The sequence below is a fragment of the Aedes aegypti genome, chromosome 1, assembly GCF_002204515.2.
Source record: "Aedes aegypti strain LVP_AGWG chromosome 1, AaegL5.0 Primary Assembly, whole genome shotgun sequence".
Lineage (NCBI taxonomy): Eukaryota > Metazoa > Arthropoda > Insecta > Diptera > Culicidae > Aedes > Aedes aegypti.
This window is the reverse complement of record NC_035107.1, coordinates 178,513,835-178,537,332: the sequence shown is the minus strand read 5'-3', so window position 1 is coordinate 178,537,332 and position 23,498 is coordinate 178,513,835. Positions and strand designations below refer to the sequence as shown.

The 23,498-nt window shown below is 37.2% G+C and overlaps 1 protein-coding gene across 7 annotated transcripts in view; it reads right to left on the bottom strand.

The window, feature by feature from the left end:
- LOC5573867 (F-box/LRR-repeat protein 7) overlaps positions 1-19,550 on the bottom strand; it is a 48,774-nt gene extending 29,224 nt beyond the window's left edge. Inside the window, exons 1-4 of one of the 7 annotated variants that reach the window (XM_021854321.1) lie at positions 13,193-13,333; positions 3,702-3,820; positions 3,473-3,499; positions 2,411-2,735 (exon numbers count right to left, since the gene is read on the bottom strand). In XM_021854321.1, coding sequence (XP_021710013.1) covers positions 2,411-2,735; positions 3,473-3,499; positions 3,702-3,797 — 448 coding nt within the window. In that variant the 5' untranslated portion in view covers positions 3,798-3,820; positions 13,193-13,333. Of the gene's footprint in view, positions 1-2,410; positions 2,736-2,850; positions 3,423-3,472; positions 3,500-3,701; positions 4,029-13,192; positions 13,334-14,339; positions 14,544-18,888; positions 19,123-19,462 lie in introns of those variants that run through there. The other 6 variants (XM_021854307.1, XM_021854315.1, XM_021854349.1 and 3 more) reach the window with 6 other exon arrangements.
- Between the last annotated feature and the right edge of the window lie 3,948 nt (positions 19,551-23,498).

Here is a 23,498-nt window from a genome sequence, read left to right as displayed (position 1 = left end):
CATTTTTTTGTTTTGAACCGTCATGGTTTGCTTTGGATTTTGATGGTTGTATAGAAAGATGTAAATGTAGAGGCGGTAAATGTTTGCTCCAGTACTTTTCTCATCCCTGGACGGAATCCACGAAACGAAAAAAGTGCAAGCAAATTCTGGAGAATAAGAAGGTGGAAAGCTATAGACAGAAACAAACACATCAGACCGACATTTTTTTTGGAAAGAGAACGCCACCTGGAGAAAGTGGAGCGTGAGATCATGGACCAGTTGTGTCAGTCTCAAGAAAGTGAAAATTGTATCAGAGACTCAACGCATCCCGCATAAGCTTCGTGCTGTGAACCAAGATGTTCAGGGATAAGGAAGAAAGCATCTTGATGAACGAACGGATGATCGAAAGGCGGCAGCAGTACTTCGATGAACACCTGGTGCTGAGAGTGCAGGCAATGGGGACCTAGAAAATGAATGGAATGTCTACGCCAATACATTGGATGTATAAGGATGCCATTCAATAGCTTAAGAACAATGAAATAGCTGGTAGGGAAGTTATCGGAACTAAACTCATCAAGATCCGGAGAAGCTGGAAATTTGTCTGCACCAGCTTATAGACACTCTCTGAGACAGAACAGCTACCCGGAAGAGTCCATCTACAAGAAAAGCGGCAAACTTGAGTTTGTGAACTTCCAAGCGGTAGCCATTTTGTGGCCTAAAAAGTTGTAAACGAGTTCGTGGGAAGTTTTCAAGATGTTTTTTTTTTTGAAAGGTCGGTCGACAACGGATCAGATCTTTACTGTACATCAAATCCTTCAATGATGCCGTGCCACCACCTTTTTCACATATTTCGAGGCGATATAGGATAGTATCAACCGCGTAGGGCTAAGGAAAATCGTGGACGAGAACTGCTTTCCCGGGAAGCTTACAATACAGATAAGAGCGACAGCGGACAGTGTGCAGAGTTGCACGGAGATATCAGGCGTTCACTCCAGTTCGCTTAGATAAGTTGATGGACTTTCGTGCCTGTTATTTAACATTGCGCTTGAGAGTGTCATGCAGAGAACTGATTTTAGCAGCCGAGGTACGATTTTCTTAAGGTCCAGTCAATTTGTTTGCTCTGCGGATATTATTGGAGGACAATTTGAACGATGTAACGCGTAGCTACAAAAGTTGTGAACGCGTGAAACGTATCAGGACTCACCTAGGAACCAGCGTCACAATGAACGGTGATACCTTCGAGGTGGTAAATAGTTTCGTTTACCTCGAATCCTTTCTGAAGGCATACAAAAACGTAAGCCGTGAAATACTTATATAAGCCTGAGATTGAAAAATAATTGTCATGTATCAAATGTGCAATGTACATGTCTTCTACTGCTGGATACTAAAGAAATATTTGCTGTAAGGACTGTTCATTTAAGAAAGTGGACACCTAAATATTAGCATTTTGGTGTAAAAATTCCATAAAAACAAATAAAATTTTGTTTCAGTGTGGTCTCAAGTGTTTATTTTGACAGCAGACAAAAGTTGACATAAAAAAGTTATAAATTCTAAACGATGGGTCGAATTGACATGGCCACTCTCAATTTTTTTCTGCACAAATGGTGTACAGAAAAACTGCCGTTCCGAGATTTGGCTTAAATCGCGAAGTGTCCAAATTGATTTTTTTCAACTCTGTGGCCAAAACAGATATTCATGACGACGTACGATACACCCCAACAGAAAAATTTGGGAAAAATGATTTGATATGGCAAGCAATTTGCTCCTGCGGTATGAAAGTACTACATATTTCACGACGGGTTCAATCAACGGCGAAAATTACAGAACTGAATGCATTAAAAAATGGCTTCTGCCCATCTACTGAAAGCATACCATGCCTCCATTGTTTTTGCCAGACCTAGCATCAGCTCACTATGCTTCAGCTACTTTGGAAATGCTCAAGAAGGAATAAGTCGAATTTGTAGAAAAATGATCGAATCCATCAAATTGCTCAGAACTACGGCTCATTGAAACATATTGGGCAATAATCAAACGGCATCTTAAGAAGGATGGAAGAGAAGCAAGCTCCATCGATTTTTTCAAGAAAATGTGGTCAGCAGTTCAAAAAGCAGTTCGAAAAGTTCCGAAAAAAGTTGTGCAGAATTTTATGGGAGTTATCAAAAGAAAAGTAAGAGCATTCTCCAGCAATGCTCAATAAATGTTCAAATTTTTGTGAATTTGATCGAAATTACGTTGATTTCCATGTATTTTAGGTAAACTCATGAATTTGTTCGAAAATAAACAGTTTACTGTAAAAAACACGTGTCCACTTTCTTAAATGAACAGTCCTTAGCTTAAAAAGAAAAGTTTCATATTAAAAACTACTTTTGTACAACACCAAATGAAATAGTCATACTATTGTTAAATGCTTATTTTATGAAAAACGTCTTACCTGTGGAGAAATCCAGCAACATATGAGTCAAGTTGGGACATTTGCTAGCCAGCTCGTGCAGCACAGTGTGGGTGATAAGCTCGATCGGCAGCTCGATGTAGCGTAGTGATGCACTGAAGCGCACCGATATCATTTGCAGTAGTTGCTCCAAGGAGCCCACATGCAATCCTGACACTTCAGGTCTCAGGGACACGTTCTTCCATAGCTTGGTATCGTATGCGATCGTACGCCAACGACGGCAGACCATCGCCATTCGACATATCTCCAGGTGACTGAGGTACGAAAAGATATGCAAAATCACCTTATCCGGTAGTTTCTCGATCGTCTAGAATGATCGAAAGAGATTAGTATCCAGTTCAATAGAAATTCATATTATATAATGAAAGATGTGAATTAAGCCCATAAAAAGCAATTTTTTCACAGAACTGTCACACACAGACCGTATTGGCGAAGGGGCTCTTGCCGTCCTCGGTGAAATATAGCTGGGACGCTTCTAGAGCGACTTGATTCCAAACATCACTGGAAATATCCATCGTAGTTTATAACTGAAGGCCGTGTAAATACAGGAAAACTATAACAAAAATCACAAATTTGACCCTAAACGAAAAGGTGTATGAAAGATCTTGGAAATTTCACCAAGAAAAGTCCGTCGTCCTCGTATTAGTGTGAAAATTATTGAACAATGTCTACTCCGGCTCTCGTGTGGACAAAGAGCGGGAGAGCTCATATTAATATCTGGGGGAATGTGAACTTGGTGAACCAAACAGTATCAGGTGGCAGAAGTCGAACGCATCTTTCCCATACAATGTTGGTATGCGTAGCTGTACAGAGAGTGGAGTCTAATTTTAAATCTCTCGCGCGTGTGATTTTCACGTTGCACGTGAGCGCGCACGCGCTTTTTAACATTCACGACAATTCACGGTGATTAGATATTTGTGTACAAGACATACTTTGGAAAAAGGTAAACAAAGAAACAATGAAACACATGAGAATTCCAAGCCACGCTAACTTATCCTGACGGTAAAAACGGCCCACTGAAAAATTAGATAATTAAAATTTTACCGTTTCGAAGATGCTGTTCAGGAAGATCTGAAATGGAAGCGCAGGCAAAAAGCATATTTTGTGTATTAGATTAAGTATTGCATAAGGCTACGAACAGTGAGTATACGACAGATAACATAATTGAAACGACGAATATGACACATGTGCTACATGAATATTAGGAAAAACAACAACATTTGACTTGTAGTAACAATTCGAACATTTATCAAAATATTTAGTTGTTACTCACAGTTCTAATTTTGCGATAGTAACTGTTGAAACCGTGGTTGAAACTTTCTTCACGAATAAGGTTGAAGGATATATTGATTGCACTCCATGAATCCATGTTGAATTGAAGAGTTCACTTATCTTTGAACTGTGGACATGGTAGAAGGTGGAGCATGAATTCGATCATTTTATGAGGATATAAAGCAAAAAAAGCTGATTTAACATTTTTTTTATTTTCTTTATTAGCAGAGTTTTAAACTCTTCATTACATCTGGTGTTCTACGTGTTTCTACGGTGTTTCATTTATGTAGTAGTTAATAATTTTAACAGGTACCGTCGTTGGGGGGTTAGAATGGATCAAAAAAGGATATGTACGAATTATTGATTGAATAACTATCGCAATTTAACTCCAATAAACTTCAAATTTGGTGTGTATGTAGTTTGATGGTACATTAACAACTGTCCATTAAGTTAAAGTATTTGAAAAAACTTGTTTTTGAGAATATGATTGCAAAACAATCACAGTTGAAAAATCCTGATAAAATTAGATTCAAACAAGACGAAAAGACATCTAAGATGTTTCACAAGTATGATCCCACTAAAAAAACGATTATACCAAAAAATTGAAGAGCTGTGAGAAAACATATGTAAACCCAGCATTTATCGTCAAGTTTACATAAATTTTCTTGTTCTTTTTCTTTCATATTGTCTTCAATGTCTTATCCCCATTTCCATAAAGCCTATTCAGTTTCCCAAAGGTGTGTTGAAGCAGAGATTTTTTTAAATCTTCGTAAATAGTTAAATTTCGGAGCAACATTCCACGATCAATGCATTTCATACAGTTGTTGACGTCATAATCCCGGTATTACAGCAATCCAATTCATTTGTACTTCCGTGAGGTGTTTCTACATTATGAAAATATTAACCTTCCGTCAGTCGCTCAAAAAAAAGTTACACCAGCGGTCGCATCGTGTACTGAGTACACGCGGAGCAATTTTGATTGTACATCCAAAGCTAGGCAAGATAGAATATGGATGTCTTCGACAAATTTCTTCAGTCCAACGGTACCAATTGGTCAGTGGACAGAGAACATTTTGGAAACATCCTCATCTTCCTGTGGCCATCGGATTGTGCCCCGGGGGAACCGATGTAGTGGACATTTCGCAATGCAACATCTCGTACACAAATATCTCAGGATCTAGATTTTTTAGCAAGATGGTGTCTTCGGCAAAGTTGTTCAGTAGATCAAGGGCTAACATGTGATAGGCTGCTTGTTTCGAAATTCTGCCACCAGATGGTGCTAGTGAGCATTTAATTTTTCAAACACCGATATCTCAAGATCCTGATTACCTAGAAAGATGATGTCTTCGACAAAGTTGTTTAGTAGGTCAAGGACTAACATATGATGAGCTACCTAACAAGAAAAACTGCCACAAGATGGCGCTAGTGAGCATGCAATGTTTTAATCGCGGATATCTCAGGATCCCGATTTTTTAGAAAGATGGTAATTTTAGCAAAGTTGTTCAGTAGTTCAAGGGATACCATGTGATGATCTTCTTGATTTGGAATTTTTTCAATAGATGGCGCTAGTGAGCATGATATTTTGCGAACACAGATATCTCAGGATCCAGGTTACCTATAAAGTTGACGTCTTCGACAAAAGTGTTGTATAGGTCAAGGTCTAGTATTTAATATGCCACCCAACTTGAAATTCTACCACCATATGGCACTAGTGATCATGCTGTATTTCGATCGCCAATATCTTAAGATATTTTAGCAAGATGGTGTTTTCAGCAAAGTTTTTTAGTAGATCAAGGACTAAACATGTGATATGCAGTTTGATTCGGAATTCTTCCACAAAACGAAATTTTCGAATTGAATTATTTCAGGATCCTGGTTGGGAAAATAAAATTAGATTACAAAGATGGTGTCTTTGATGAAGTTGTTCTGTATGTCATGGACGAACGTATTAAGTGTAAAATATACCTACTCAAAATTCTTCCACATTCAATTCAAAATGCAATGGGCTGCTAGATTTCAAATACTTCCATCAGGCTAGAGAAAGAGCTCCTCTGTAATTTTTTTCAAATGCAGAATCTCAAGTTCCCGATTATTTTAAAACTTGACGTCTTCATCAAATTTATTAGGTAAGGAAAGTGCTCACATGTTATTGGCAATTATATTTTGAATTATTTAACCTTGCGCCAGTGAGCATTTAATTTTTTGAACATCTTATGATACTGATCATTTGGGCTCATCAATACACGTTTTGTCAAATGTTAAAACATTTCGCTACAAGTAAATTAATAGATAAGCACAAAATAAAATTAATCATATAGGGTTCATTCTACTTCAAACTCTAGATTCAAGTTGAACAATATTATTTTTATATTTAGTAGAAAAGTAGGACGCAAACTTCTCGTTGCTGGTGATAATCTAAATTTGTTGCTGCACATCTCGTGAGAGCACACTCTCGCAGTACTGGTCGGGTTTGATATTATGGCACATCTTTTTCCTCCGAAAATCAGCTTGAGAGATAGGCTTATGATTATCGCCGTGACCGATAATTTCACTTACTAAATTTAAAGTGCTCTTTGTCCTAGTATAATCATAATATGGTAATACTAGCACAAAGAGCACTTTGAATGGATTTGTAAACAACACAGGCAATGACTATCACATTCGAGGTGATTCGAACAATGTTGTAGTGTGCGTGCCATCCTGTGAGTCGCCATGAGAAACCGAGTTTCTCATATCACTTTGCACTAAGGGGAGGTCCATTAATTACGTAAGACAATTTTGGCGGTTTTTCGACCACCCCTCCCCCCATGGTATGATTTTTTATATGAAAATTACAAATAATTTGTATGGCGCGTGAGAAATCTCAAACCCCCCCCTCCCCCCATAACCTCTTACGTAATCAATGGACCACATCCATCTTTGTTTTTGTGTAACAGCTTTCTGCCGCTCATGAGCCTCTGTACGTGCCATAAGTTCTTTTGTTCTTTTAACTTTTACTGTGCGTCGTATATTGGAGCTGTCTCGCTCTCTCTCACGGGCAACTCGAAAACAGCGCGCACAGAAAAAGTCAAACGTTTTATAGCATGCATAGGCTCATCAGATATTTGATAGGCGTTTTCATTTTTTTTTCAAATGGAAGTAGAAATGAAAAGCCACGAGTACTAAGTCTAGCACCAGTTTTAAGGCTATTATTCGCATTATTTAAACCAATCAATGTGCTTAAAATATACTGTTTGAAAGCAGAAAAATACTACGTTTACTGCAGTATGCTATTGACAATTTTATCAGAAAATTCAGTTGAATTCACAGAATAGATGTTTTCTAGAAAACCTATTTCGCCTTTATAATTTTTGATCTTTTTTATATTTGTTTACCTTTTAGAACCACCGACACGTTCGGCATTTGCATAGAAGAACTGACACAGGCCTTCCGAATCAGCTGATTTGAGACGTCTCGTGAAAAAGCCTATTGCTCAATTGTAAATACCATTGACAGTTCTTTGATTGCAGCACAGACAAAAAAGCGTCACATTCTCATAGGTGTCCATCGATCATTTTTTTAACGACCGATTCGTATATATGCGACCAACTGCAGGCTGCAATGATTTTGATCGTCATATTTTTAAATATAGTCAAACCTGTATTAGTCGATGTTCCATAGTTTGATATCGACTCATGAAACCATACTTAAAACAAAAAAATAATAATTACTATAATGCTCCCTTTTATCAGCTTTCTTAAGAATATCTGTTCCATGAGTCGATGATCTTTTGAGTATCGACTGGAAAGTTGACTGTCCTTGAAATTCTGAAGTATATTCTGATGGGATGTTAAACATGCTTCAGTCTTGGACAGAATAAACAACTTAGTTGAAGACGTCATTTTCATGATTAAGTAAATCTAGATCCTGAGATATTTGTGTACGAGATGTTGCATTGCGAAATGTCCACTACATCGGTTCCCCCGGGGCACAATCCGATGGCCACAGGAAGATGAGGATGTTTCCAAAATGTTCTCTGTCCACTGACCAATTGGTACCGTTGGACTGAAGAAATTTGTCGAAGACATCCATATTCTATCTTGCCTAGCTTTGGATGTACAATCAAAATTGCTCCGCGTGTACTCAGTACACGATGCGACCGCTCGTGTGACGGGCCCGGTAAAAAAAAGTTACACGAGCGGTCGCACTGGTGTACTGAGTACACGCCTAAAAACTTAGGTTAAAAACACGATGTTTTCGAATACTTTTCGTTGATTTTTTCGAAAATTTTCTTCTCTACAAGCAAGAAGAAGAGTAGATCTTGGAATAGGACCAACACCCGGATCAATTTGAAGGGATTTTCATCGTGTTTTTCGACTTTTCGCAAAGTGCGTGTACTCAGTACACTAGGGCGACCGACGGTGGGTTAATAAATAATTAAATTTGAAAAACAAAAATCATTTTTACAAAATTGTACGATATTGCTGCGCACGAAAAACGGTTGCTGTTTTTGGGAAGTTGTCAAAATGCGTGTCTTTATTATTCAATGCACGGAATCCTCAAGTAGACTTGTTTGATGTTTCAGCGATGCTGTATTTAGAAAAAATAAGCGCATCTTAATGATGAAAGAGTACACACAATCGTTTTTAGACACCGTACCGAAAAAAGTGAAATTTTTATGAAAAAGATTGATCAACGTCCTTGAACATGAGCCCAACATCCAGTGTGTCCTTGACGTAGCGAAGCATTCGCTTAAGGTGCACCTAATGCGTTTGGGCATATCTGATGTTGACTAAAATAATTGATGACTGCCGATAAATCTGGCCTTGTTGTCAGTGAAGCATACATTAAACAGCCAACAAGCTCGCGATAACGCTCTGGTCCTCCAATCCTTTCGATAATCGCAGACGATTTTGCATTGGAGTGGAACTTGGTTTGCTTTCAGTCATTTAGAAACGTTGCAGCATACTTTCTAAATAACTTCGTTGATGAATTCACATGAGTTTCCTGGACGATTCTCGTTCAATGGTCATTCCAAGGAACTGTTTCTCCTCTTCAATGTCTTTCATTTCAAATTCGTCGCAGAAATTACGCTCTCGCCTCGCACGCACAGACATTGGTCGTTCTCACTGTATACGAATCCTAACTTCACGATAAAACGAAATCGTTCGTTCCACGCCATACTAGGACCGGTTCAGGCGACAAACCAGGCCGTTCCCCTGCTCAAATCCTGCTGGTTGAGCCATGTAAATTTCCTCGTTGAGTTGGCCGTTTAAAAAGGCAGTTTTAAAGTCCATTTTATGTAAATGCACACGTTCTCAATTCGCCAAAGCCAGAACAGTTCGAAGGGTGTCCAATTTCGCCACTGGAGAATACGTTTCTGTGTAGTCGAACCCCTTCTTCTGACTGAAGCCCTTGGCCACCAGTCTGGCTTTGTACCTGTTCTCTGCTTTTCAACTACCACGCTTTACTCGAAACACCCATTTACAAGTAATCGCAGTCCGACCCTTTGGAAGAGGAGTCAGTGTCCAGGTATCGTTGCGCTTCAACAAGTCCATCCCTTCTTCAATCGCCTTCTTCCAGAAGCTCCAGTCCTTACGCTGTTTCAGCTAATCGATTGTGTTTGGAATATTATTGATGTAATTTAGAGCGCTCAAAGCTTTTCCGGCATACTCGGTTTCAAAATCCTTATGCCATTCCGGGGGTCTCCTATCGCGCCTAGGACGATTACTTCCTGGTTCTGTTTCTGTTTCTTCTGAACTTCTACTGTTAGCTTTTTCTTCGTTGAAAACTTCTCGTGCTTCATAATTTTCCGATAGTTTGCCTTCCAGATCTGCATTCAACTCTTCGACTCTCCGAGGCACGTACAACAATCCATCAAAACGGTTTGCCTTATCAACAACTTTCGATGACACTTAAGTCTCCACAAAATCCACATCACGAGCGAATATAATCCTGCTCCTCGAATCCCAGACACGATAACCGTTTGGTGAATACTCTAAGAATACTCCTTGCCACGACTTGGTATCATATTTCTTTCGAAGCTCCTTCGGAACGTGCACAAACACGTGACATCCGAAAGCTCTCAACTTCGAAACATCTGGCTTTCGTGACTCTCACATTTCGAACGGAGTTTTGTGCGAAGTCAGTGCATTTGTCGGGCTCCTATTGACCAAATATGCAGCAGTCTGAATGGCTTGCTCCCAGAAAATCTTATCAATTCCTGAATCCTGCAGCATAGCCCTTGCTCTTTCAACTAGCGTGCTGTTCATGCGCTCGTTCACCCCATTTTGCTCAGGAGTATACGGCACAGTGAACTCTTGCACGATCCCTTTCGAATTACAGAACACCTTGAAACGTTTCTCACGATACTAACCGCCGTTGTGGCTTCTCAATCTGGAAATTCTCCTTTCGAATTTGGCCGTAATGAACGCCTCATATTGCTCGAAACAACTCATCACTTTGTCTTTGGAGTCCATCGTCCATCAAGTATACCGCCGTAAAATGGCTCCAATCGTCGATGAACGTAGCAAAGTATTTCGATCCGTACAGGCCAACCGGCGTTATGGACAGCACACGTCGGAGTGAATAAGCTCCAACAGTAGAAGCATTAGCCTTAAAATGCTAATGTCGCTGCTGTTCGTGTTACCAACATCTAGTTTGCCACGAACTGACAGCTTGAGTACCGGGCCTCAAAGTATCAGATTAATTTTAAGAACCAAAACAACATCATGGTATAGAACAAACAATGCAAAACCATAATTTGAGGTAATAAAAATTGAAAACAGTTTTGTGACAACTACGCCATTAGCGTTCTACTACTAATATTTCTATTGCTCCAACACACGTGACGAATGTTTTCACCACTAGACATTCCTATCGTCAAGCATGAGGCTTACATGATAGTAAAAGAGAGCAAGCCTTGCTATCTTTTGCACTCGTTCGAGTTTGCAATAGGAATGACGTCACTGCCAAATGTCATTTTTCGGAGTATAATACCTTGCTTCTTTTTACCGTGCCGCAATGATTTGCTTCAATCGATCGATTCACCGTCCTTGGCTACTGCGATTTAGATTGGTTTTTGAACGGATGTAGCTCGGTAAGGCAGCGTCCAATTATTACGTAACGCTAAAATTGAAAATTTTTGACCCCCCTCCCCCCTCCGTAACGCTTTTTGTATGAAAAAAATTAAATTGTTGTATGAGCCGTAACGCTTGGGCCTACCCCCTCCCCCTCCCCCTAGAGCGTTACGTAATTTTTGGATGCCGCCTAAACAAATCCCGATCACGCACAAGGTGGTCAGAAGCACCAGAGTCAATGAACCACTTCGCTTTCCCTGGCTTTAGATCGCCACTGACCCCAACAAAACTAACACCATTTCGATCATCAGATGCAGCTACATTTGCTTTAAAATTCTTCTGACTTTTCTGGCTGGAACTTTTCTTCTTCTTCTTTTCCGGACAATCGATAATTTCCTCGATTGATACGATCCGGATTTCGTTCTACTGCACGCTGCTGCATCGTTTTTCTCAGTGCACAAATCGATACCAGCTCCCTTCTGCTTTATCTCCTCGTCTAGCAGCCGGCATTTTACGAATTCCCTTGCGAATTCCATCGTCAGCTTCTGGTCCGGCATAGTTTCGAGAGCTGTAACTACGGTGGAAAAATTCGGTCCCAGCGTCAATAGCAAGTGGCAGACCACGTCCAAATCGTCCATCTCTGCACCCTCGATATTCCTGTTCCAATTCGTCAAATCGCAAAAAAATCACCCATTTCTGGGTTATACATTTTTTTTGCAGGCCGCTTAAAAGTGTAACATAGGTAAATGTGGTAAAATTGTATTATTTTCACGTCAAAACTATTATTTTGAAGTTTTGTTTTGTCATTATGTTTATGATTTGAAAAATATATGTTCTGTATCTCGATACCTCCGACCTAAGTCGATGGTCCTTTCAATATTGAGTTAAGGAGAGTTGATTGTATGACAATTCTTGGAAGAATCTTTGGATTTATTGGCAAAAGAATACTTGCGCAATCCTCGGGATTTCTTGGCCAAGGATGCGCCGAGATGTCCCTTAAGTGGTTTGCAAGGGAAAATGCTCAGAAAGTAGAATTTTTGGATGAAACCTTGACAAACTCCTAGAATGATTTCTGTAGGAATTTTCAAAACATACTTGAAAAATTCGGTAGAAAATTTCGGAATCTCTGTGGCAATTTCTTTAAAAATCCCTTAAAGAATTGACGTTTATAAAGGAATGCCAGATAGATTATTACTATTAATATAGAGTCAACTCTCCCTTACTCGATATTCCGTATCTCGATAGCGAGTTAGAGAACCATAGTAAATTTTGGTATTCATGGCTACCTCGATGGTCCTTTGGGTCGCATTTGCACTGGTTTTGTGTTCTATAACTCGATACCTCCCTAGCTCGATGGTTACTTCTCCATCGGCTTATGGAGAGTTGACTGTAGTAAATTTAGAGATTTTGGGCTATTATGAAGCGGAAGTCAAGAGCGAATGGAATTATTGCTAAAACACCGACGAACTGCAAAACAAATGGAATGAACTAGTCAAAAAGCTAGGGTTAAAATACTGTGCACCGGTTCGGGAAAAGTCCGAAATTTTTTTGTTAAAAGGGTGAATATATTTTTATTATTTTTCCTTTGAAGCGTACATGCAATACAACTTTTGAGTGTTTGTTGATTTATATCTAAATCATTCCAATTTGTGTATGTTCCAATTCTAAATGGGCCACACCTGACACGCTAGATATAGAATAAGTTACATTGATATCAGTTCCCCATTTGAAAGATATGAATCCGTGTGGTAAAATGACCAATTTAACCTGATTTTACGGTATGCGGAATCATAATGAATATCCGTATTTCTATTTTTGAGATTTTTTAAAAGATTCACGATCTATGGTAAAAACTTACTCTCTCCGTGTACCACTATCCGCTAAATTAAAAATTATTTCATTTTTGAAGCTCCAAAATGAGTGATGGCTTTCTAAAACGTTCGAATGTTAATATCTCAATTAGCTTGAGATTTTCCATATGTTTTGCATTCCCCAGCAGCTCATCACCGAGAGAGAGTGGGGTTGAAACCATTCGAATACATTGTTGAATATTGTTTACAAATACTCTACATGTTCACAAGATACAGGTGTACCTGTGTAGAAAAATTCTGTGGAAATGTGTGAAAATTTTTCTTTGCCTTTGGTAGCCATAATATTAATTCAATCACCTCGTTTTGGAATGGTGCCAAATCACTCGATTAAGTAGCAGAACGTTTGCCATCTGCCCAAGCGCATGATTGATTGTAATAAACTATCTCTAATTATCGATAAATGACGATATTGGGACCCGCCCAAGTATTAGCAGGGTGTGACTTCATCGTATATGTGGGAGTCGATAAAGTTCGATCTTTTTTGAATTTTTAGTTGTAATGTAGTATGCTAGACTCGATTTTCTTTAATCACAGTAGCAGATTTTAATATACATCACTTTTACCGATAATAAGATAGCGCCAAACTAGAAACTAACTATTCACTATCACTACTAATGTTCTTCAGTTTAGTTGCACGTCAGTTGTATTCAATCACGAAGATTTAAGAAAACGCACTCGGCTTGTGTCTATGTTCAACTGGTAGTATGGAATTGATTCTCCATGGGATTTGCGGTTTTGCCTGGGTAATCGATTTGAGTATATGTTACACACACCTTCGACTCGTAGCCAGAGGACGGTTGAAAAATGATGCAAAAGTTTAAAAAAGACTCTGCTGACTAGGACTTGTAATCTCATGCGAGCATCATCTATAGATTTTTTTTGTTCAGTGTTTATACCATTAATCACGTGATTTCTTGTGTGAAGACTGACGAGGTAGCATCTTTTATTAAGTGCATTATATGAAACGAGGGAGAAGGAATTTTGAAAACTCATAATAAAAACCTCGTGATCGGACGGTTTTTGATTGAGCAATCGGTGCCTCAGGTAATATGCATTGTAGGGTCAAAACACATCTTGTCAATTTCTCCAGAATAAACAATTTATGATTGAAACACTATGCAGAATGATGGAACGCTTGCACCTAGAAAATTCGATATATTTTACATAACTTAACAGGGAGATAGAACAATAAATTCGAAAAGCACTGTTGTGATGTGTACATAAAAAATAAGTTTCTTATATCTAATTTTCCAAATCAGTTCGCTGATTATTTGGAATGTGAATTATTGCATTTTCTTATAACATTTAACCATAAAACAAATGGTTAGAGACAAGGTTAATCGTTAACGAAATGATTTGGTGAAACAACACAATTGTAGTTAAACCACGTACTTTAACTATAGAACCAATTCAAAGATTTGCTCCTTTCAAATCTCCAGTAGAAAGATTTATTGCCATTTTAATCTTAGCAGTAACAAGAATTCAGATGTTTCTTTAACTTAATCTATCTAGTTTCTAAGTAACCTAATTATACGTTAATATCACCGTTTCGAATAATGTAATATAAATACAATGGAAAAATTATCACGATGTCCCACTCTAACACTTTAGTCACGTACGCGGTGAACAATAAATGTTATTACTTCAGCAAGTATGGATGTATTCTCTCGTTAGCAACGACAGGGGGACCTGGGGAACACCAACAAATACCTGTGACGAACGCTTCCGCATTTTAATAGGAGTTATAAGCAAAGCATCCATTAATATTAGGTTACCACCTTTTCGATCAGCTGCTCGTTCGAAAAAAGTCTGCTCGTAATCACTCATTTTGCTAATGAGGTTGAAATAATTTTCTAGCCTAGCGCTTGCGAGGATGACGAGGAAAGTCTGTCCACCGTTGGACAGAGTGCAAAATAAAGTGATTCTCGCTATCTGATGTAAGGGATCGTTTGAACGTCATTGATCTCCACTTTCACACAGCACAGCGTGAACGTTCGGCATTTGCCGGGCTGTGTCGGATTTCCACTTGTTATTTATGGTCACGCCAATGTGAGAGTTAGTAGTGAGATTAGATTTTCATTAGAACAAACCTGACACTATTCACTATGCAAGATTTTAATGGTACAATGTGGACAAAACATTTTTTTACTTCCTTATTAGTATCATTTCAAATATTACATTAATTTCTTATATCTAGGTGTTCTGTGTTAGGCAACACTATCATCCCAATTTGGTAGCACTAAATCAAGTTTTTTTTACATTTTTAACAACATATTTCATTTCATTTCCCGTATCAGTTTAGATTTTTTACAGGAGAGTTGCTTATAAGAGAGAAAAAACGCTTTCAATTAGCTTTACCTACTACTTGAAGGTTTCAAATAAAGAGCTTTCGGTTTATGTGGGAATATTATAAGTTGATACTTGTTTTTAATTATGAATCATGGTTTACGGCTAACCAGTCGAGTGGAAGTTTAACAACTACCGAAAAGCTAAACATTACATATATGTATGTAGTTTGCAATTGGATTAAATGGACAAATTGATGTGAAGTTTTGCGAAAAAGTTACTCGTCTTATCAGTGAGAATCGAACTCAGGGAGTCGTGAGTTCGATTCTCACTGAGAAGACGAGTAACTTTTCCGCAAAACTTCACATCAATTTGTCCATTTAATCCAATTGCAAACTATATGTAATGTTTAGCTTTTCGGTAGTTGTTATAAGTTGAGTTTTGGAAGCATTAGGAGAAATCTTCTATTTTTGCAAGTAAGAAAAACATTCCAAACTTTTTTGCAATCTACTAAAGCTGACACGCAAGTTTTGTCGGAGTGGCCTGTATTATCTGCAAACAAAGTACATAATATAACATTGATTGTTCAATACATCAACCAGCTTATCATTATACTCTTTGGAAGTTTCTTAATGAAAAAGTGAAAAATTCCATCATCGCTAGGGCCTTTAATATTTTTAATTTTTTTTTGATGAAAGTTCTCACTTCTTCCAAATCAGTCACAGATAAATTTTCGAAAACGTTATCTTGATTGAGAATGCTTTCCAAATCCTGAGTAAATTGATTTTCAATTGGACTAGTGAGTCCTAAATTGAAATTGTACACGCTTTCAAACTGCGTCACAAGTTCTTGTGCGTTTTAGAAATTAATTAGCAATAATTTGATTTCCTCTTCCAATGCTGGAATCGGCTTCTGAGGGGTTTTCAAAATGTTTGTATAATTTCCAAAAGTACTCAAAGTCAGAGTCTAATTGAAATATTTTGTTTTTAAAATTTTTGGTTCTTAATTGAGTGCAACGTTTTTAATTTCTTTTTGCAGATCCTGCTATATAACTCTCCATAACAGGATCGCGATTGAGTTGAAATAGCCGTCTACTCACATTTTTAGACTGATTATGTGTTTAAGACCATCGTCTGTAATCCCGGATTCGAATTTTAATTCACATTTAGGAGCTACAATGATCCTTGCTTCAAAAATGGAATTTGTTAAAGTTTCGAGAGTAATGTAAATATCAGGTCTTGTGTGCAAAGACAATAACATCAAGATTACTATCGATGTGTTTAATATGTATTCCAGTCGGCTCGTAAATAATTGAAAGTGGAACTGATAGGAGTGGACAAAACATTTTTATTGCTAATTAAAGACAATGGAAGTTCAAACTAATAAGTCATAAAAATACTTTTTTTAATTTCATAATGTATAGTTTTTTTTAAACTATTTCATGTTGTATCGATATGATACTACAAATAGCTATCAAGAGCAATTTTTGTCGACTTTTGTCCACAAGAAATCCTATAGTTTGAACGATGTTGATGTCTTCATTCAGCGAGTGGAAGCTGTGACTTGATGAAAAGTGAGATAAGACTGGCTCAATAAGACGATATATCTATATTTGAACAGCGGGTGACAAATAGCCACAAATTAGTTACAAACATGATTGATCGATCGATTTTATTTGTCTTCTATCCAGTTCCACTTTATTCGCTCTTATTACATGTCGAGAATTAGATAAATAATCAATTTGGAGCTTGCAATGGAATTCTAAGTATTTATGTACTTATATGCTATTATCCTTTACAGACTGTAAACTTTACAGTGTTGAGTGCCGATAACTTCTATAACTTGACCTCTGATTTTAATCTTCGGGCTATCGCGCTGTTGTACTTTGTACAACAGTTGTGATTTATATCCTATCATTTTGCAACAAAAGTATCTATCGACACCAAACCGAAATGTATTGTTTGAAGTTCAGTAAATTAAGGGCTACCATTTTTGTGCCAGTATATTCAAAATTTTTCCATCAGGCGACGCTCAATCAGCTTGATAAAACCTTGCCAACAATATTTCGCCAATTCACTTCCTTCCACGCTCTCCTGTTCATGGTATACCTGGTCAATCCACCTAGCTCGCTGCGCCCCACGTCTTCTGGTTCCGACCGGATTCATGGCGAACACCATCTTTACAGGGCTGTTGTCCAGCATTCTTGCTACATGCCCTACCCAGCGTATCCTTCAAGCTTTAGCCAGTTTTTTGTCAGTACGTCCCGCTTGGAGGTTCCGAAAAAGTGCCGGAAGAGAAAAATGGACAAATTCGCGAAGAAGTACTTGATGTGGCAGGCGATCTGCGAGTGCGGACGGTACAGTAAGCCGTTTGTTACCACCGGCACCATAAACGGGCACATTTATCGAGAAGAGACGAAACTGGGAGAAATTGTGTAAGAAAGATGGGCAAAGACTTGCCTTAGATCTCATGAGCAGTGTTGAGAGAAATGTACGAGCATTCAGCTTGGGGGAGGAAATTCAATAAATAAATTATGCCAAAACATAGCTAATAGGGAGCCGGATCCTATTCTTGGCTACAATATGCGTCGTACTGAAGTGCTTCTTATTGTAAAGTTTCAGACAATTTGGCCGAGAAAAAACCCCCATGCCGAAGTGACCTTTAGTTACGCCAATAAACATCTGTCCATATTTTTGCTCTTCTGTTTATGTCGTTATGTCACAATCAGGACAGAGTCTGCTTCTCAGATTGGAGTTTTACGAACACTTCCTATCCTTGTAGTTGATAGTTGTATTTTTTTAATTGTTGTTTCGACTTGCATAAAGCCAATACATATATATTTTGATTTTTTACTTCATCGACCTTTGGACGGTTAAGGAAAAAAGTAAATTTATTTGGGTATATATCATGTTCAAATTTTGAAACTATTTTGCAAGCTGTCTTCTCTAGATGCAAAATTTTCCCCAAACATTTTGAAAGGGTCTCCTAGAAAAAGTAAAAATCAAATTTATATCGGCCTTATTGCTTATTGATATATATGGATTCTTGTGCTAAATTTGCACTTTATTTTTGTTTTCAATGGATTTTCTTGATCTTTTTGGCCTTCCTTCTTACTTGGCTGCTTTAAGGAACTATTTGTGTTCTTTCGAAATTCACTGTCTTCGACTTTTTGGAAATATGTGTTAAGTCGAGAATGACCGAATATTTCTTTATTATTTTGATTGCTTATGATTCTTACTAGTTCTTCACTTTGACACGAAAACTATTCTTACACCTTTTTGAGCTGCACTAAAGAAAAAAAACTACTTTTCGAGGAAGAGGGTCATTCAGGGAACTAACGTCCATGAAATGCCATTTGGGGAAAAGTAGCACAATCCGTTTTGGGACATGACGTTCAAGAAGCGTTTTATTGACTTTTTAAGGAAACAAACTAATTATTTAGTATAGAGGAAAATCATGCTTGGATACACATTTTCTTTCTTTTCATGATTCTTCATTATCGATGAAACTAGATCCAACTAACACAGTAACTGCCATTATTTGAAGGGCTCTCCTTGCCTGCCATCGCATCAATATGTACTAGGACGATTCAAATATGACGTCCATCGTTTTTTTTAGAATTCTAGATTCCCCTCTGCTTTTTCCAATACCTTCTACACGCACTGTCACACTTTCGTAGACCCCTAATAATGTACGTCATTTTTGGATGATCCCCTTTGTGAATCAAGCATAATGGTATTCTACGACAAGAATGTTGAAAAAACTTCCAATCCGAAAAGATTTTCGGCCAAACCAAGAATTGAATCCGCCGTCTCCGCTATCCAAAGCCAAGTTCATTGGGGTTACGTTGTAATAGGAGCACAATGATCATTTTTCCTTATACGATTATCCAATCACTTCGCTTCAACCAAGGACACTATGTGTTTTTTTAATTTCAGTTTTTGGGTCGCACGTGATCATTTCGGAGACTTACACAATTGGATTTGAACACAATTTTATGCTCCGGGTCATCATCTGCATTGACATTGGTCCCCAGTAACATGTTTGCAATACTTTGTCGCTGTTTGAATGTACTCATGGTTGCACTTCACTAGTTTGCACTAAGTATTCGAGAAAAATGATGATTTATTTTGTCTTTTCAGTTCAGGAATCGCCTTTCCAACGGAACTTATCCGAATGCAAGTTAAACTGGCACTAATCTGATCCTCATTTCCCACCTTGTTGCTTGAAATGAATTCCTTGATTTGTGCTTGTCGACTTCCAATATAGCGAGACACTGTTTTCAACACCAATGAATTCGAAGGTATTACCGAATTTTATTAATAAATTATTTTATTTTGATTTTCATCTCCCCGCGGCCACCCCTAGTCGCATATCTATCACACACCTAATCAACACTATTCGACAACCACTTAGCTGCATCACATGCACTCTTGGTGCATCCCATATTGCGGTTCAGTTTGATCGAAACGCGGGGATGGCAAAATTATTTGATTAATTGCTTTCTCGCTAGGTCTATCTAATAAGTGAATATTTCTATCGCTCACTTTTTGTTCCCAATCGAAGTCGTAGGAATATGAATGCTCCTGGTAAGAATGCATCTTCTGTGTTGAACGACCGCGTTAGACGATTGACTAGATTTGAAATAATATTTTCCCGGTACCTAAGTGTAGGAGCGGCGTGGGAAAATTTTCAGGTTCGATACTTTCGCGGTCGAAGACGCGCCAAAATACTGTCATAGTGCTATGTTACTGGTACTGCATTGGAGATGAGTACGGGCATGGCCTTCCCGGTCCGGCACAACAAACGGTTTTCCTTAAGCGTGGGTACGCGCAACGGATGAGGAAAGAAAAGTTGAGGAAGAGCATGGATGATGGGCTAGTTATGCAACTTAGAGTAGTGTTTTCCTTCTCGACATGATGGAAGAAAATACTAACGGACTTTGAGAAAATTATGACGTTACTCACATTCTCTCGTTGAAATTTGAGACGCCATTGTATATAACAGTACTGCACTTCATTATAGAGGAATGAGTTGTTTTCATGCCTCAGTACGTCTCATTTTTGAAGTAGTTTTAGTAAAAAAATCTATATCCTAGGTTAAACACCTTAAAATTTATTTCCTTAGAGACACTCCGGGATAAATAACTGCATTTCCTTTATAAGGAATCATTGGATATATTCCTTGAATAACGCTGTGGTAATTCATAAATGTGTGCTTACAGCGATTTCTAGTCGAACTCTTTGGGGAATCCTGAAAAAAATCTGACAAATTATTGCAAGCTTCGAGGAGAAAAACCTGAAAGAATTCATGAAAAAAAAAACCTTTGAGATAATATCTTAAAAAACTGTTTACAAATCCATGGAACCTTTTTTCATGCTTTTGAAGCTTATTTAGTTGTTTGAACTGTGTGTACAACAAATTTAATTAAAAACATGTTTTGACCTAGTTATTTAACAAAAACTACCCATAAACGTTCATTGGGTCAAAACGGAAAAATATGTTTTGTGAAATATGTCAGCCAATAACGCTGATATTACTTAAATTTTTAATTCATATGTTAGGGAACATATTATTACACATAATTCATAACAATATACATTTTTAGAAATAGTAGTTTTTGTGTACTACATCAATAAACTTGCATGTTGAAACTAGATAAAATTTACAACATAAAATTTCTCCTGTACAAAGTATCACGCATGTACTCTAGCCTCTATCGTTGTATTAGTAGAATGTTAAAAGTCTTTTTATTACACATCACAGGTATTTTCCGGAATCTGTTTGATTTTCCCACAAAAAAATAATTTTTTTCGGTACGGTGTCTAAAACATTGAAAATGGGGGTGAGATTGGGTCAAGCAAGAACGATAGTAAATGAAATTCCAAGTCCACTTTTTTGATATTTTACGGTGCCGGGTGTTCTCTTTTTTTCATTAAGATGTGTTTATTCTTTCTAAATACAGCATCTCTGAAACATCAAACAAGTCTACTTGAGTATTCCGTGCATTGAATAACAATACAACGCATTTTGACAACTTCTCAAACCAGCAACTGTGTTTCGTGCGCAGCAACATCGTAAATTTTTATCACAAGGGTGTTTTTTTCTAAATTTGATTAATTATCAGTGTTTTCATATAATAGAAACATCTCGCGGAAGTACAAATGAGTTGGATCGCTGAAATACTGGGATTATGACGTCAACTTCTGCCTGAAATTTATTGATCGTGGAATGTCACACCGAAATTTAACAATTTGCGAAGGTTTAAAATAATCACTGTATCAGTACACCTTTGGGGAAACTGAATGGGCTTTATAGCAATGGGGATGAGACTCTGAAGACAATTTGCGGGAAAAACCAAGAAAATTTATGTAAACTTGACGATAAATGTTGGGTTTACATATTTTTTCTCATAGCTCTTAAATTTTCAGTATAATCTTTCTTTTAAGTGGGTTTATCATACTTGTGAAACATCTTAGATATCTTTTTGTCTTGTTTGCATCGTTTTTTGTCAATATTTTTCAGTTGTGAATGGTTTTGAAATCATATTCTCAAAAACAAGTTATTTCAATTATAGTGACCCAATGTCACCCCCTCTATGGGGTGAGATTGGGTCATTTTTCATTCACTTGTGATGCCGCTGTGAATAAATATTTGTCTTTAATTTTTTGAACAGTTGTTAATGTACCATCAAAGTACATACACACCAAATTTGAAGTTTATTGGAGTTAAATTGCGATAGTTATTCAAAATATAAATCGCACATATCCCTTTTTGACCCATTGTCACCCCCAACGACGGTATGAAAAGAATGCATATTTTACTACATTCTTTATTATTTTTTCAAGAATTCCACCAGCACCATGACAAATACGAACACAGTCCAAACTATACTTTATTCTCAATAATATCATTGAAGCGTGCGATAAAAACGATTGCCAGTTTTTTAAATTTTTGTCTGTGGTATTGGTAGGAATATTGATCTCTCTGCGTCAACTATTTATAGCTGCGTTCATTCTTTGTTAGAGATTCTGTAAGAAGCTAGATTTGTTAAGAGACGATCCAGAATATTATACAAGATTTTTAATCAATGATATGGGTTTGAATATAATCAAAATGTTCCTTACGAGCTGGGTATATGAGAATCCTTTGAGGATTCTCGGTTCTTAATGGACTTTTTAGAAATTTTAACGGATTTTTGAGGATATTTGCAGATTTATAGAGGACACTGAGGGTTTCTGGCGGGATCCTGAGAATGTATAATTGAGGATTGTGTCCAGAATTTGAAGATCCCTAATAAACTCTTAAGGTTGCTAAAGCGTCCTCTAATTTTCTAGCGGGATAATGGGGATTATTAGTGATATTTTGAGTATTTCTGGCGAAATCTTGGTGATTTTGAAAAGGTTTCTAGAGGAATTTGAGGAGTGCTAGTAGTAGCCCAATAATAATAAACTTTTGAAAATTTTTATCGGAGACTTGAGAATTTTCAGCAATACCGCAGCGGAATCCAAAAATCCTATGAATTTCCAGCAAGATGCTTCAGAACCCTAGCGTTTTCCTGTAGATTCCTTACGTGCACCTGAAGATTCCTATCAGGCTCTTGAGGGTTCATAGCGGGATCCTGTAAATTTCTGTTGATCTCATAAGGTAAATGTTAAACATATGTCAAGCTCAATTAAAACTCATTTCAAGCAAAATTAAATTCTTCAAAATTACAAGCCACATTTATGGATCACCTCATGTTTAAGTTTTTTTTTATGTTTACACTTTTGGCTACAGTCAATCATTCATTATGGAATGCTTTATCCAAAAACATTAAAGGAACAGTTCTAAACTGAATGAATTTTGTAAAATTTTCCGCTAAAGCCTAAAAGTTACACTGATTTTTAATGTTCATCTAATTAAAAAATATATGTCGTTTTGCAATACTCAGCGCTTTTGTTTTGTAAATACGTCTTTGTTAGAACACAGTAATACATTTTATTTTTTTCTTTCGTATTCTTTAACAGTTCTAAGAAAATGTCGAGTTTTTGAATAAAGGTTACTTATGCGATTATTGATTTTACGCCTACTTATAGTAAAAGTGTACATAAAGCTTCAAAAAAAAAAAAATAATTGAAAAAGTATGTAAAACGTTTGTCACAATTAACATAACGGTGCTATAGATTCATAGCATAGTACAACCCTACGGAAAACTGCTACGAAGTGAACCGTTCCGAAGTCTCGATGCCATATGATTCCATAAGGATCATGTAATAACATTCTAATGGTGTTTTCAAAACCAATAGTTGAAAAATAAAATTTAAAATATAGGTTCCGATTTTGGCACGGTTTCGATTTTGGCAACTGAAAATTTCGACTTTGTTGCCAAAAACGGAATCCCACTGTATTTTTTCATCAGATTTTCGTTGTTTTTCATACCTTCTATTATGTAATACCCGAGAGTGTTTTCAAAAGTTAGCTTTCAAATTTTATGTAAAAATTTGAAATAAATATAAAAGGAATTATTAAATGAACCTATGGAGGGATTTATTTGAGATTCCCAGGAAAACTCTTGAAAGTTCATCGTAGTATATGCTTCCT